Source organism: Eretmochelys imbricata, chromosome 3 (genome assembly GCF_965152235.1).
Source record: "Eretmochelys imbricata isolate rEreImb1 chromosome 3, rEreImb1.hap1, whole genome shotgun sequence".
Classification (NCBI taxonomy): Eukaryota; Metazoa; Chordata; order Testudines; family Cheloniidae; genus Eretmochelys; species Eretmochelys imbricata.
Genome location: NC_135574.1, coordinates 138,098,559 through 138,114,734, shown reverse-complemented (window position 1 = coordinate 138,114,734; position 16,176 = coordinate 138,098,559). Strand labels below are relative to the sequence as shown.

The 16,176-nt window shown below is 39.9% G+C and overlaps 1 protein-coding gene across 6 annotated transcripts in view; it reads left to right on the top strand.

The window, feature by feature from the left end:
- RGS7 (regulator of G protein signaling 7) overlaps positions 1-16,176 on the top strand; it is a 420,392-nt gene that overhangs the window by 397,794 nt on the left and 6,422 nt on the right. For 5 of the 6 annotated variants that reach the window (XM_077811866.1, XM_077811869.1, XM_077811867.1 and 2 more), the window contains 5 exons: positions 1,841-1,939; positions 2,662-2,723; positions 4,121-4,231; positions 4,751-4,876; positions 15,945-16,131. In XM_077811866.1, the coding sequence (XP_077667992.1) occupies positions 1,841-1,939; positions 2,662-2,723; positions 4,121-4,231; positions 4,751-4,876; positions 15,945-16,131 (585 nt within the window). The remainder of the gene's footprint in view (positions 1-1,840; positions 1,940-2,661; positions 2,724-4,120; positions 4,232-4,750; positions 4,877-15,944; positions 16,132-16,176) is intronic. The other variant, XM_077811868.1, reaches the window with a different exon arrangement.

Sequence of the window (16,176 nt, the reverse complement as noted above, 5' to 3'; positions counted from 1 at the left end):
CAATTTTAACTGCCCTAAACAAAATATGTTGTTTGCAAATGTAAATTCTATGGCCCCAAGGAATCCCTCAGAGGCATAGACAGGGACCAAAAGAATAGGAGACCCATATTTTGAAGTGCAGAACATATTGTCAGTATGTTGTTCAGTATATTGAATATTGCATGGTAAATACTTAGTATCCCTGTTACAAATTTTCTATAGTAGTTAAAGGGAAAAATATAAGTAAAAATGCCCACAGAACTTTCACTTTGAGTAAGTACAAACATGCAAGAAAAATAGTAGTAGCAATGGATCCCTGAAAAAAAAAACAGGAGTACTTGTGGCACCTTAGAGACTGACACATTTATTAGAGCATAAGCTTTCGTGGGCTACAGCACACTTCATCAGATGCACAGAATGGAACATATAGGAAGAAGAGATATACATAAATACAGATAAGTTGGAAGTTGCCATGCAAACTGTGAGCGGCTAATTAGTTAAGATGAGCTATTATCATCTTATCTAATTAGCCTCTCACAGTTTGTATGGCAACTTCCAACTTATCTGTATGTATATATACCTCTTCTTACTATATGTTCCATTCTATGCATCCGATGAAGTGGGCTGTAGCCCACGAAAGCTTATGCTCTAATAAATTTGTTAGTCTCTAAGGTGCCACAAGGACTTCTTTTCTTTTTGCGGATACAGACTAACACGGCTGCTACTCTGAAAAATGGATCCCTGCACATCCTTGAAGGTAAAGAGAAACTCTAATTTAGAATAAAGATGTCCCCAGATAAAATCCCTGGAACTTTGGAGGAAATAGATTTGATATACCAAACCAGTTTTACAAATTGCCCAATTCTATATAACAGGTTGGACCAATACCCCAGGTCCAAACAGCCCTAAATTATAAGGTATTTCAGATCCAGAGCTGGATCCCAGTTCTGTACATTGATCCCATTTTTAATCTAAAGCAGGGATCGGCAACCTTTGGCACGCAGCCCATCAGGGAAATCTGCTGACGGGCCGGGACGGTTTGTTTACCTGCAGCATCCGCAGGTTCGGCCAATCGCAGCTCCCACTGGCCGCGGTTGGCCATTCCAGGCCAATGGGGGCTGTGGTAAGTGGCAGCCAGCACATCCCGCAGCCCATGCCGCTTCCCACAGCCCCCATTGGCCTGGAATGGCCAACCACGGCCAGTGGGAGCTGCGATTGGCCGAACCTGCGGATGCTGCAGGTAAACAAACCGTCCCAGCCCGTCAGCAGATTTCCCTGATGGGCCGCGTGCCAGAGGTTGCCGATCCCTGATCTAAAGTATCACTTTGTAATTAGAGTATAGTGTTGTTACATGGTAAAGTCCTGAATCTGAAGGAAGACTGGATTTGGAGATGTCATCAGCACAATTTGATTGCATTAGTGAAAGGTCCCAGGCATTAGTCATTTATCAAGCACCTGGCACACATTTGGGAACTGTACAAATAATAATTCATCATGGCCGTGTACCTCTCAATTTCCTGTTCCTTCTCTTCCGTGCCAACCACCTCCACCCACTGTAATAGCTGCCCTACTGTGTCATCCCTAATATGTGCTACATGCAAATATATAGAGAGAGAGTTAGACATAAAATCCTATGTTATCATGTAATAGGGCCTTTTCTCAGAATTCTTTATTTCATTTTGCAACATTGTGTTTCAATGCATGGCATATTTACAGGACTGTTGAACAGTGATGTAAGGCTTGTGAAAACACAGAGGTAGCTAACTTCTTGAATACATAATACAAAAATATATATGATGATGTTTGTATAAGATAAGCACTCTTTAAAAACAAATGTCTTTCTTTCCATACTTTTTCATAGTCTGTCTATGGATTACAAAATGACATTCGAAGTCATAGTCCTACCCACACACCAGTACCAGAAACTAAGCCACCTACAGAAGACGAATTACACCAAGAGGTTTGAAAACAATTATAATAAACTTCTAAAATTAGAATAAAAAGTTACCATAACTGTCAAGTATATTTCTTTAACATTTAAATTAGATCAATTAAATGGTTAGAGGAAACAAAGTTTGAGAGTATATTTCTTCTCATCTCAGTACATGGAGATTTATGCATATAACTTTCATTAATGGTAATGGGAGTAGCACTAAATTTTTTTAGTCTTTATTAACAGTGTAAGGCTTTACCAATAATACAGTTAGTGTGTTCTTTTTTAAATTAAATGCATTAGCCTTTCTTCAGTAACCAGGTCACTCATTCTCTCTTCCAACACTCCACTATAAGGTTTGAGAGCATAGTTGTATCTCAGTGTATGTAGATTTACTCACATATTGCCATTAAAGTTTCATTAATCTTTCCCAGAGCAATAGAAGTGGTAAAAGGTGAGTGGGAACAATTAATGGGTTTCTCTGTAAAAATTAAAATACTAATTAGATTTATATTGATGAACCTTTAGGAAAAAATGTTATACTTGTCCATTTTTAGCTATGTATAATGTCTTGTATTTATAGAGTTCCATCTACTTTAAAAACATTATGATAATATGTCATTATAGCTCAGATACACTTCTCTGTGACTTAGAAAAAATTAAATCTACATTGTAGTCCTAATAAAAAGTTCTAAAAATAAAACCAAGCAAGACATTACTCATGCCACTTTTTGCCTTCACTTTTTCAGATAAAATATTGGCAAATACAGTTAGACAGACATCGGTTAAAAATGTCAAAAGTTGCAGAGAGGTACGTATATTGTCACATTTTCTATTTTTGAAATGGTCTAAGAAGTATCTAGAAAATATCTGTGAGGAGGAGACAAGGGAGTTGGGATGTTTATTCAACTTGACTGAAGACAGTTTACTTTATGTGAGAAATGAAGGCATGTCTATTTTCTGATTCGCTAATATGGTATGATTTAATGCCATTTCTCTCAGTTCAGTGAAACAGAAAAAAAGTGCTGAATTTAGAAGAAAGCTGTGGCCTGATCATGTAACTGCTTTGTACACTAAGCTCCCTGACATTGCCTACCCTAGGAAAATCTGTTTTTCAGGACCAGTGTGGAGAAAAGGCTACAAAATTCCTAATGTAGATGTAACCTACTGGTTATTTTATGTTGCATATGTTTATCTGTACCCTATGTACAGAGGCTGTGTCTGTTACAGCTCTACAGTATAGAGCCTGGCTCTTTAGCTTCATTAAAGCATCTCTTATTTTCAGCTCCGGAAGCCCCTAGTTCAGCCCCTGGTATTGGCCAAATTGGTGGCCTTCTCACAAACTCCTGTTGAAGTCATCGGGTACCACCGCTGGTGTTGATGATTTTTTGTGGGCCTGAAAGACATTTTTGCACCAGGACATTGTACTAAGTTCATTCCTGAGAAATTTTTAAAAAAATGACCCCTGTTTCATTCTCTCCCCCCGGCACCACCACCATCATTAACTGACTCTTATCCTGCATGTTCTTACCCCACCCTGAATTAATATGACTGAACAACCCAGTTTTTATAAACAAATAGGGCAACTATATCTCCCAGAAAGCCAGAAATATCCTTATTTTCAGAACTGGTGCCTGTTTTAGAGAAACCAGAGTTTGCCCTGTTTTTTTGTAATTTTTCCTACCCCCTGCAGTCTGGCCACCCGAATGAGCCATTGCACTGCTGAGTTGGTGAATCAGGCCGTAGGCTGAGTGACAGCACCTATGCAGCTCAGGGACCTATCCCCAGATCTGTTGTACAATAATGTTGCCACTTTGCCTCAATTAAGCCTCCCAGTGAGCTTCCCTTCCAGTTCAGCCCTCCCCTACTCAGAGTCAGATCTACTTAATTAGTTTTTTTATTTCAGCTTCTCTCTGTTGCCTTATTTCAATCTCTTTGCACTTCAGTTGCCTCATCTATAAAATGAGGCTGAAACCTGATTCATGGGGTGCATGTTAGACTTTTTTAATTAATCCATTTGGAATTCTTCAGTGAAATTCCATGCAGAAATGTTTAGAAGTATTAATAAAGCTTGCCGTTTATTTTATTTCAGCCCTTGATAAAATAGGAAGCAGTATCCCACCACCACCAGAGTTTACTTTTGAAAAACAGGTTTCTGATCATAAAGCTCGTTAACATGACAATATTTGATGGTTTTGTTTTTTTTAGTCTGTTAGCTTACACAGAGCAGTATGTGGAATATGATCCATTTCTTGTGCCACCTGACCCCTCTAACCCTTGGCTATCAGATGACACTACATTCTGGGAACTAGAGGTCTGGTATGTTATTTCTTCCTTCTTTTCCGATTAATAATGTATGTAGCAATAATTTCTGTCTTTGTTTGAAATGTGCAGATTTCCACCATACATTCTGCAGCACAGTACTGAGGCAGATAGGAATGAGATTACCATGCATACCAATTTGCTCTTGGTCTTTTCAGCTGTACAGTTTCCTGTTATTTTGAATGGATTCATATACCTGCATGAAAAACTGCAGGGTCCACAATGGCCAATATACAGGGTTCCACTGGGAAGGGGGATGAAAAGGGGAGCCCCATATGTGTGTGTGTGTATATGTGTGTATACACATACACGCCCACTCCTATGCTACATTGATTAAGCACTGACAGTGTGCTTGGCACCGACCATTAAATCTCTGTATAACAACACCATACAAGCACAAGTGACTTGGAAGGTGAGAAACCTGTAGCTGAACTTTAGGAGTTCCCATCATTACTTGCATATACAACACTACCACGTGCTAGCTCAGTCTGTGACTACTTTTTTTCTTGCCCCCAGCAAAGAGCCAGGGCAACAGAGGGTAAAGCGATGGGGCTTTGGCATGGATGAAGCATTGAAGGACACAGTGGGGAGAGAGCAGTTTCTCAAGTTCCTGGAGTCAGAGTTCAGCTCTGAAAATTTAAGGTGAAGCGGAAGAGTTGTTATCTTTTAACTACAGCTAAGAAATGTTTTGTGTGTCTGTTGCCATTCTTTTATATTTATTTTCTCCCTTATAGATATAGTCCCATTTCTTGTCCTTAAGGGTCCAAATCTACGAGGTATCGCAGGCCCTCATTTTCCGATGGCTTTGGGTGTTCATGGTGCTCAGGCCAACACCAACAAAGATATAAATAGTCTGTATCCCTAAACACACTATTCTGGTCATGCCCAGTTTCTAGAGAGATCCTTTCTCAAATCATCATATTACATGTCTCAGAAACACTGACCAACCACAGGGCATTTGGTATCTTTTAATATATACAGCATTATCAGGACAGTAAACTTACAGTGGGAAATTTTCAAATGCAACTAAGGGATTTAGGAGCAAAAATCCCATGGATGTTTGCTCCTAAATGTCTTAGCTGCTTTTGAAAATCTCCCCCACAGTGGTTAAAAAGAACAATAAAATGCTCTTAACTCTTAGTGTAAGGTTAAACATGGTATGACTGATGTGACTTGCTCCTGTCATGCAAGTTTTTTAAAAGCTTGTAAATCCCCAAGAAACTTCTCTTCAAAAATTACATAATAAAGGTGCTGTGTATGTGTAGGACAACTTGTCAAATCTAAAATTTTCTAGTTTAAAACAAGATCTCTTTAAGCAATGAACAGAAAAGGCCTATTTCACAGTATAGAATTATAGCCAAACCACTGGCAAAAGCCATTTTTGGTTGTTGCTGTTCCAATGAAGCTGTATTAAAATCATATGCATGTGAGAAGAACTTAACAATGAATATTAATTTTTGCTTTTCTACAACCAAAAAAAGTGAATTTTGTTTCTCAAAGGTATGTACATCAAAACCCCATCCCCATACTAAGTTCTTGTGCTTTCACCCACACATCACTTTTCATTGCCCAGCTGTGACTTCCTTAAAAATGGGATTCACCAGATACCTAAGCATTATGGAGAGAGACCCTGGTCTAGTGTAAAAGCCCTATTTTGAAAGATGCCAAACACCCTCAGTTTCTAGAGGTGAGAGTATATAGCACTGAAGTTATTCCAAATTTACACCAGAGTAACTGGGGGCAGATTATGCCATGCTATTGGGCATTGTTTTACCATACTGTATTTAACATATTCACAGTTTGGCGATCTGCAACATTAAATTTGGATTTAATGTGTTAATACAGGAAAACCCTTATCTAGACAAGTTATGGAACAATTTTGGATCAAATATATACATGAAATATTCTGGACCCTATCCTTTTCCCAGCTGTTGTTTTGCATTGATTTCAAAGGGAATAAGATCTGGGCCAATGGGTGTTTGCTAAATAACATGTTACTTGTAGGTGGCAATTTCTGAATTAAAAAAGCTAAGCGATAATTAAAGGGCAAACCTTTTATCAGCCTGGTACAAAGGAATGGGAAGGGGTTTTTTTTATTTATTTAAAAAATGTCCCAGTAATTCCTTATTCAAGGCAGCTGTTCAAACATGAACCTGTTCGACCTAGCATATGCTATGTTTTCTACACTTTTCTATAACTATTTTGTCTTGCTGCCAACCAGACTGTTACCACATAATCCCAGGCTCTTTCCTCTAATCCTATTTACAATCACAGGCAAACTGCAAGTGACTGATCCAGCAAAATACCCTAGAGGATTTTGTTTGGAGCTAATTTCTCAGTGTGCCATCTACCATTATATCTATCTATCTAGGTTCCTATATTGGCGTAATAAAGCATAATATCTGAGCGGTGATGGGTGCCAAATAAAAAGCTATGCCTGTGACATGTTAGAGAGCACTCATTTTAAAGTCTCATATGTATGAGACTCAAAATGCCACCGATTGCAGTGATATAAATAACATCTATTTCTGACATAGTAATTCCATGCACAATGAGGCAAAAAGTACCTGTTGATGCACAATGGCACACCTAAAAGTGTCAGCATCTTTCCGAATGCCATCACAACTCAGTTTTGATTTCTTTAAATTTAAGAGCACCTATCTGCTTACACAGCTATTAACCACATAGCAATAGAATTTGTAGTTTGGGGGATTTGACAGCATCTTTCTAATACTGTGCAAAGGGGATTTGCTTCCATCCACATCTCCTCATCTTAGGAACATGACTAACATAACTTCACATCCATGTTTATTAGGTGTCATCCCATTGCAGATTTGACCATGACTGAATTTAAAACAAGTGTCATCAAAACTAGAGGAGTAGCAAACAGATGGGACTATAGTAGCAAGCTGTGAAATGTCCTGTAGAAAATACAGCATCAGGCTTCAGGCAGTAAGGAAACATTCACTCCTAATCAATGTAAAGCCCTGTGCCCAGGTCAATGGAAGAAATGGAGGAGATATAAAAAGAGACTGTAATCAAGGAGCCACACCAATTACATGAAACCGTATTTATTTTCATGGTTATATCATTAATACTCTCAATATGACTGTTTTCATGCTCTTGAGTAGAGAAGTGTGGAATCAAGATTGGTACTGGGAGTGAAAATGGTCCACACTAGATTCTTTCTGAAGGAGTGCGACCCAATGTGAACAAATTTGAAGCAGGGGACTGAAACTGAGAGGAAGGATAGTTCAGTGGCTAGGATGCTAGCCTGGGATGTAGGTTCAACAGAGGTAGGTTCAGTTTCCTGCTTAGACACCTACTGTGTGACTCAGGCAAGTTAATTAGTGTCTCTGTGCTTTGGTTCCCTATTTGTAAAATGGGAGCAATATTACGTCCCTACCTCATGGGGGTGTGAAGATAAATAATTGAAGACTGTGAGGTACTCAGCTACTACAGTAATGGGGTGGGGAAGCCATGTCAGCACCATAAATTGATAAATTATAATACTGTACTTCTTGGGTAAAGAGGCAGTTCAGCTGGATGAGAGACATCCCTAGTCAATGTAACTACTGGTTGATTCCCTCTTGCTCTTCATTCAGCTAATATTTCTTGGAAAAAGGCTGCTCAGGGGTGTTAGTACTGTAGCTTCAGTACAGGACATGGGATTCTGAGTGGAACATTTAACTCAGAAGGCTCACAGAACTGCTCCTCCATGCATCAAGCGGATACTATTACACCCTGCTTAGTAATCATCCACTGAGAGCAAGTCCTTTTGGAAGCACTGCTTTATGCTTGGTTCACTGGGAGGCCAAATATTACAGTAACACAAGAGATGAGAGTATCATTTTTGCAAAGTTCCTAGCTCCTGTTAGGAAGCAAAGAACTATATTTTAAAGGTTTCAGAGTAGCAGCCATGTTAGTCTGTATCCGCAAAAAGAACAGGAGTGCTTGTGGCACCTTAGAGACTAACCAATTTATTAGAGCATAAGCTTTCGTGGGCTACAGCCCACTTCATTGGATGCATAAAATGGAACATATAGTAAAAAGATATATATATATACATACAGATAAATTGGAAGTTGCCATACAAACTGTGAGATGCTAATTAGTTAAGATGAGCTATTATCAGCAGGAGAAAAAAACTTTTGTAGTGATAATCAAAATGGTTATCCCATTTAGACAGTTGACAAGAAGGTATGAGGATACTTAACCTAAGGAAATAGATTCAAAATGTGTAATGACCCAGACACTCCCAGTCTCTAGTCAAACCCAAGTTAATGGTATCTAGTTTGTATATTAATTCAAGCTCAGCAGTTTCTCGTTGGAGTCTGTTTTTGAAGCTTTTCTGTTGCAAAATTACCACCCTTAAATCTTTTACTGAGTGGCCAGAGAGGTTGAAGCGTTCTCCTAAAGGTTTTTGAATGTTATGATTCCTGATGTCAGATTTGTGTCCATTTATTCTTTTGCATAGAGTCTGTCCGGTTTGGCCAATGTACATGGCAGAGAGGCATTGCTGGCACATAATGCTGTATATCACATTGGTAGATGTGCAGGTGAACGAGCCCTTGATGGCATGGCTAATGTGATTAGGTCCTATGGTGGTGTCACTTGAATAAATATGTGGATAGAGTTGGCATCGGGCTTTGTTGCAAGGATAGGTTCCTGGTTAGAGTTTTTGTTCTTGTGTGGTATGTGGTTGCTGGAGAGTATTTGCTTCAGGTTGGGGGGCTGTCTGTAAGTTTTAGTGTGATCCAGTACTGCCTAGATCAGTTGGTTGCCCAGGCACTCTGGGATATTCAAAGGAGCTCATGGGATTGAGGCACTTAGTTCCCATTGAAATATGAGAGTTAGACACCTAACTTCCTTAGTCTCCCTTGAAAATCCCAGCCTCTCTCCTTATGTGATCCTTGCCATGTCTATGTATCACTGAGGTCTCTGAACAGTGAGTATTTATATGTTGTCTGCCTATTAGTTTCCAGGTGGAGGTTGTTATTGATTTCAAACTATAAAGACCTAAACGGTTTTGAGTCTTGCCTAGATGACAGACCATCTTTCTCCCTATGTGATACAGCAGCAGCTGTGTGCTCAACAGAGGTACTTGTGCTAAAAACAGCCCAAAGGGTTAAAAAGGAAGGAAAAGTGGCAGGGCATCTTCTGAAATGTGCCCTTCTCCTTGATCAGATAGACCTTGGATTTGTTAACTTCTTAAGATGCTGGAAAGCTCGAGGGAGAGAAGAGTTCTGGGTGCTTGGTAATGTGTATATATGTGGGGGGGGGCAAGCGGGGGTTAGAGAGTGGTCAGATATGGGGTTAGCATGCTGGACAAATATTCTAGTTTCAGCAAGCCAGTGTGCACTGGAATTTTGTGTGGGTTTATTTTTGTAATCACACACCGTACTTGCTGTAAAAATGTCTAGCACCAGGAATAGATGCTTCAGATTAATCCTTTCAATAAATAAATCAAATAATTGTATACAGCTCAGTGGTGTGAAACACAGACTATATCAGCCTTATGTCTGAATGGTCATACTTTTGTTTACTTTATCTGAAAGAATATATGCATATATTGTAGTTTAATTATTCCACAATAAAATGATTTGATTGGTGGAAGAGGGAATGATACAGGAGATAGGCATATTGGTTTTGATTGATTTTTTTCCCTTTTGACCTCACCTTGTTTTTCTTGTTGCTATTTATTATTAATCATTGTTGTAGACTATTTTAAAATGTTTTTATGTATTTAAATATATTTATCTGAAATGCCAGTGGGACACTAGTTCTGCAGTTAACAGACCATGGAGAACAGTTACTGGCCTTTGTTGAAAGGTATAACAGGCAGAGCTTGTAGCAACCTACAGTTAAGATTGCCTAACACTTTCTATTAACTCCTGTTTTCAGTTGCTAATAAAGGTGTCAAACTTTAATCTCTCAGACTGAAAATTTTCCATGCTTGCTCTCTGCCTCAGAATGAATTTTTGGAATATTTCAGCGAAAGGGAGAATAAGGCTAAGGATTAATAGGTAGTTTGGCCAATGTTAACATTTTTTCCAACCATTCCCTTGAAGAGCTTTAGCGCCTCCTTGTTGTGGAGCAAGACTTGGTATTTGGAAAAGGGGTGAGCCTAGGTGTCAGAGAGAGGGTTTTTTCTGTCCCCATGACAGAGTTACAAAGGCGCACGTGCTCAGTGGAGCTTGTTAGGAGCTTGCTGCTAAAACCTCCAAATGTTCCACCCAGCTCCATAAAGCTACCTACATGCCAAATGCACTATGTTCCAGTCCTACAGAGCTCCCCACATGATAGGCACAAAGCTAAAGCTCCAGATATAGGAATGCTCCAGTAGCTTTGGCCCATGGGTGGTTGTATTGCATTGGGAGTGAGGAAGAGTGAGCCTGTGAGTTCTAATTAGGGTTCTTCCATTAGCTGGGTGTTAATTCTATGTATGTCACTTCCCAGGCAGTCTTAATTTGGCCCCTTATGTGTATGCATGATGATGGTATTTAATTGCATGTTTACATACTACTTGTTCTACAGAACCCTTGCTTTATCCAGTGCACTGGAGAGACCATGATTGAGAAAGAGGGCTGTAAGAAAAGAAAGGATGTTCTCTTGTGTTTAAGGCAGTGCAGGGACCCTGCAGGTCTGTGTTCCAACCCTGGCTCTGCTATTGATTTCCTGTGTGATAGCTGGCAAAATGACTGTGCACACACAAGGCGGTGGCCTTAATGCTTGGCTCTTCTGTGGGAAGAGGGCATACATTTGGTTTTGAAAGCTCAGTAAGCAGATTAAAATGTGTGTCTGCAGTGAAGTAATCTCCCTAGACAGCATCTTGCAGCTCTCAGCACATTTTTTTTTTTCATTTTAAAAGAGGTTTCTACAATTACAGTCTCACGGTTTCTATTGGGTTTTTGGAATACTAATGTTAGACATGTAAAATAAAAATTAACCTACCAGTGAGGAGCTTGTGCTCACCTTGATAAAGATGGGTCTGGATTGCCTTTCTTTTCCATGCTAGAAGCTACATGTTCCTCCAAAGTAGTTCAGTTTATCTCCCGCCTATTTTTCCATCACCGTCTGTACCACAGCGTAAACGCAATGGTTTATCTGCAAAATAGCATCCTGGGTTTATTCGTGGGGCTCCCAGAAATATTGGTGATGGCAAGAAGGAACAAACCAGATCACTGTCCTAGGATAGATCCTAATGGATGTCTGGGTCAGGCTAACTGAAAATGGCTGTGGTTATAAAGAACATCTTCCCTCTTTCATTTCTCTGCTCTTTACCTACCTTCTGTATACATGAATAATCAGCCAATCCCAGTAGGTGCATTGAAGTGGGGCTTTCACTGCAGGACATACCCTCTGAAATGTAAATATCTAAAGCAGTTTAAAACAACAAAGCAGGTTGCCCAAACTCGACAGAATTATTTACTGGGTCAGCTGAATTAGTCTGTGTGCTGTGCAGTTGTTAAGCTCGTGTAAGAAGAACACTGTTCTAGGTGCATTGCTTTCAAAATTACAGACCAAATACAGTAAGACTATCAGATTTTGGTGGTTCAGTGGTTAGGGCACTAACCTAGAACTTCAGAGATTTGGATTTTAAGCGCCTGTTCTGACACAGACTCCCTGTGTGATCTTGGACAAATCACTGAGCACCAGATCCTCAAAGCAATTTAGGTACCTAAATATCTTGTTTCAGAGTAGCAGCCGCGTTAGTCTGTATCCGCAAAAAGAAAAGGAAGACTTGTGGCACCTTAGAGACTAACAAATTTATTTGAGCATAAGCTTTCGTGAGCTACAGCTCACTTCATCGAATATTCGATGAAAGCTTATGCTCAAATAAATTAAATATCTTTTGAGGATCTAGGCCTTAGTCTTCCTATACCTCAGTTCCCCATCTGTAAAATGGGGATAATAGCACTCCCTTCCATCATAGGGGTGCTGTGAAGATAAATACAGTAAAAGATTGTGAGGCACTCAGATATTACAGTAATGGAGGCCATATAGGTACCTAAAATAGATATCTCAAAAGATAGAGGCTGGTATTAGGCAGTTGAATGTCAAGTTGAAGGAAAGTCATAACAAGTTAAGCCGCTGAATGAGGTTATCAAGTGCCCTTTTAGGCTTCTGACCAGACAAAAAGGAGAGGTGAGACAGAACAGGTGACTGGGGAAGGGACCTATCTTTATCTCACTCCCCTGCTACAAAGAAGTACTGGGCTCATGTGACCACCCTGCCTACCATTTCTCAGAGTTAAGCCAGTTGAATAGGGGGACTGTGAGAGACTAATTGCTTCCAAGCAGGTAAACTGTCTGAAGTGAAAGAACTGTTTCATAAGGTGATGTTCTGTTTATTTGCTTTGCTTTACTGTGTTTATGCAGCAGCCTTACTAGACCTGTAAGTACGCAGTGTTATTTCTGACTTCTTGGGAGACCTGGGTAAAACACAATAGTTCCTCAACACAGTGAAAACATGCCTTGGTCTTGCACTGTAGTCAGGACAATACCACGTTTTAACCATATTCCCAAATCATGTTCTCATCATGTGAAGTCCAAGCCAGAGCACAGTCAATATCAACTGAGTTCCAGCTTCTCTATGTTATTAGACCAATCATGTTGACATCATATTGGAAGACTATATTGCATCTGGCTCCTCCAAGATGGCAGAAACCACATAGTAGTGTCCTTAGGTCCTGTCTTCTCTGAGAATAAAACTGTGCAAGTTAACTACACCATGTTTAAGTCTAGTTTTTCTAGCAGGATTCCCAGAAAAGGGATCTTATATGTTAACTGTGTTGTACAGTCTGTGGACAACCAAATAGTGATTATAATACAGTGATCAAGGTAATCATGCTAGTATCCTAATAGCAATAACTGTATAATTGTGATTCCAGGTAGCACAGTTCTGATCACATTTGGTCAAGGCCTTTTTAGTGATATTTTATTGCGGGAAAAAAACATACCATGGTGTCATAAATATAAAGGGAAGGGTAAACCCCTTTGAAATCCCTCCTGGCCAGGGGAAAGCTCCTCTCACCTGTAAAGGGTTAAGAAGCTAAAGGTAACCTCGCTGGCACCTGACCAAAGTGACCAATGAGGAGACAAGATACTTTCAAAAGCTGGGAGGAGGGAGAGAAACAAAGGGTCTGTGTCTGTCCGTATGCTGGGTCTTTGGCCAGGGATAGACCAGGAATGGAGTCTTAGAACTTTTAGTAAGTAATCTAGCTAGGTATGTGTTAGATTATGATTTCTTTAAATGGCTGAGAAAAGAATTGTGCTGAATAGAATAACTATTTCTGTCTGTGTATCTTTTTTGTAACTTAAGGTTTTGCCTAGAGGGGTTCTCTATGTTTTTGAATCTAATTACCCTGTAAGATATCTACCATCCTGATTTTACAGGGGGGATTTCTTTATTTCTATTTACTTCTATTTTTTATTAAAAGTCTTCTTGTAAAAAACTGAATGCTTTTTCATTGTTCTCAGATCCAAGGGTTTGGGTCTGTGGTCACCTATGCAAATTGGTGAGGCTTTTTATCCAACATTTCCCAGAAAAGGGGGGGTGCAAGTGTTGGGAGGATTGTTCATTGTTCTTAAGATCCAAGGGTCTGGGTCTGTAGTCACCTAGGCAAATTGGTGAGGCTTTTTACCAAACCTTGTCCAGGAAGTGGGGTGCAAGGTTTTGGGAAGTATTTTGGGGGGAAGGACGTGTCCAAACAGCTCTTCCCCAGTAACCAGTATTAGTTTGGTGGTGGTAGCGGCCAGTCCAAGGACAACGGGGGGAATATTTTGTACCTTGGGGAAGTTTTTGACCTAAGCTGGTAAAGATAAGCTTAGGAGGTTTTTCATGCAGGTCCCCACATCTGTACCTAGAGTTCAGAGTGGGGGAGGAACCTTGACACATGGTCCCACACAAAACCTTACATGGCCTCCTGAAGTGTGTGTGCTCTGTATAGCAAGATTGGCTAGATTGGGCACTATTATTTACAGTTGCTCAAAATACCAGGTCAAGGGACAGACAATGAAATTGAAAGGGGGCAAATTTAAAGCTGATAAAAGGAAATACATTTTCAGATGATATGCAATTAGCATGCACAGTTCACAGCCACAAAATACAGCTGAGGCTTAGCAGGATTCAAAAGAAGATTAGACCTTTACATGGATAGCATGAGGTCTGGCCTAGTGAATAGGGAGGAAGCAGTAGATGTGATGTATCTTGATTTTAGTAAGGCTTTTGACACAGTCCCACATGACATTCTCACAAGCAAATTAGAGAAATGTGGTCTAGATGAAATTACTCTAAGGTGGGCGCAAAACTGGTTGAAAGACCATACTCAAAGACTAGTCATCAAAAATTTTCTGTCAAACTGGGAGGGCTATCTAGTGGGGTCCCACAATGGTCTGTCTTGGGTCCAGTACCATTCCATATTTTCATTAATGACTTGAAAAATGGAGTGAAGTGTATGCTTATAAAATTTTCAGATGACACCAAGCTGGGAGAGGTTGCAAGCACTTTGGAGGACAGGGTTAAAATTCAAAAGAACCTTGACAAATTGGAGAATTGGTCTGTAATCAACAAGATGAAATTCAGTTAAGACAAGTGCAAAGTACTACCCTTAGGAAGGAAAACTCAAATGCACAACTACAAAGTGGGTAATAACTGGCTTGATAGTAGTACTGCTGAAAAGGATCTTGGGATTATAGTGGATCACAAATTGAATATGAGCCAACAACCGAATGTAGCTGTGAAAAAGGCTAGTATGCTAGGGTGTATTGACAGGAGTGTCGTAGGTAAGACAGGAGTATCATAGGTAAGACATAGGAGATAACTATCCTGCTCTAATCAGCAGCCTCAGCTCGAGTACTATGTCCAGTTCTAGGTGTCACACTTTAAGAAGCATATGGGAAAATTGGAATGAGTCCAGAGGAAAGCAACAAACATGATAAAGGGTTTAAAAACCCTGACCTATCAAAAAAAGGTTTAAAAAACTGGGCATAATTAGTCTTGAGAAAGAAGACTGGGGGGACCTGATAACAGTCTTCAAATATGTTAAGGACTGCTATAAAGAGGACGGTGATCAATTATTCTCCATGTCCGCTGAAGGTAGGACAACAAGTAATGGGCTTAATCTGTAGCAAGGGCAATTAAATTTAGATAGTCGGAAAAACTGTCTAACCATCAGGATAGTTAAGCTCTGAAATAGGCTTCCAAGGCAGTTTCTGGAATCCCCATTACTGGTTGGACAAAAACCTCTCAGGATGGTCTAGGTATATTTGGTCCTGCCTCAGCACAGGTGTCTTGAGGTCCCTTCTAACCCTACATCTCTATGATTCTATAAATCTTATTCTTCAAGGCAACCTCTGTCTGATGGGGGTTAGGCAGAAATTTCCCTGTGAGCAGATTACCCTGTAGGATTTCTTGCACCTTCCAGTGAAGCAGCTGATACTGGCCACTGTTTAATATAGGATATTGGACTAGATAGACCACTGGTCTGAGCCAGTATGGCAATTCCTATACAGAAGCTATATAATCCTAACACAAAATTCATGGCTATCACTTTGCTCATTGTTGTGTATTGTTTCTGTGATGTCTGTAAAGCAGTTTTTATGTCATTAAAAACTATACTAATGAGAAAAGGCCATGAGAGGCTGATTAAACCAGAACCTAGGAAAGAAATTAACCTTAGAATTCAAGTTGCCATATTTTACCATAGGTTCTGGTTAGCAGTTGAAGATTTGAAGAAGAGACCTAATCGTGAAGTACCTGCTCGAGTCCAGGAAATCTGGCAGGAGTTTCTTGCTCCAGGAGCTCCCAGTGCCATCAATCTTGATTCCAAAAGTTATGACAAAACCACACAGAATGTGAAGGACCCAGGAAGATACACATTTGAAGATGCTCAGGTCAGTATATGATCTTCATCCAGGCACTTCTGAGGTATAGCACCA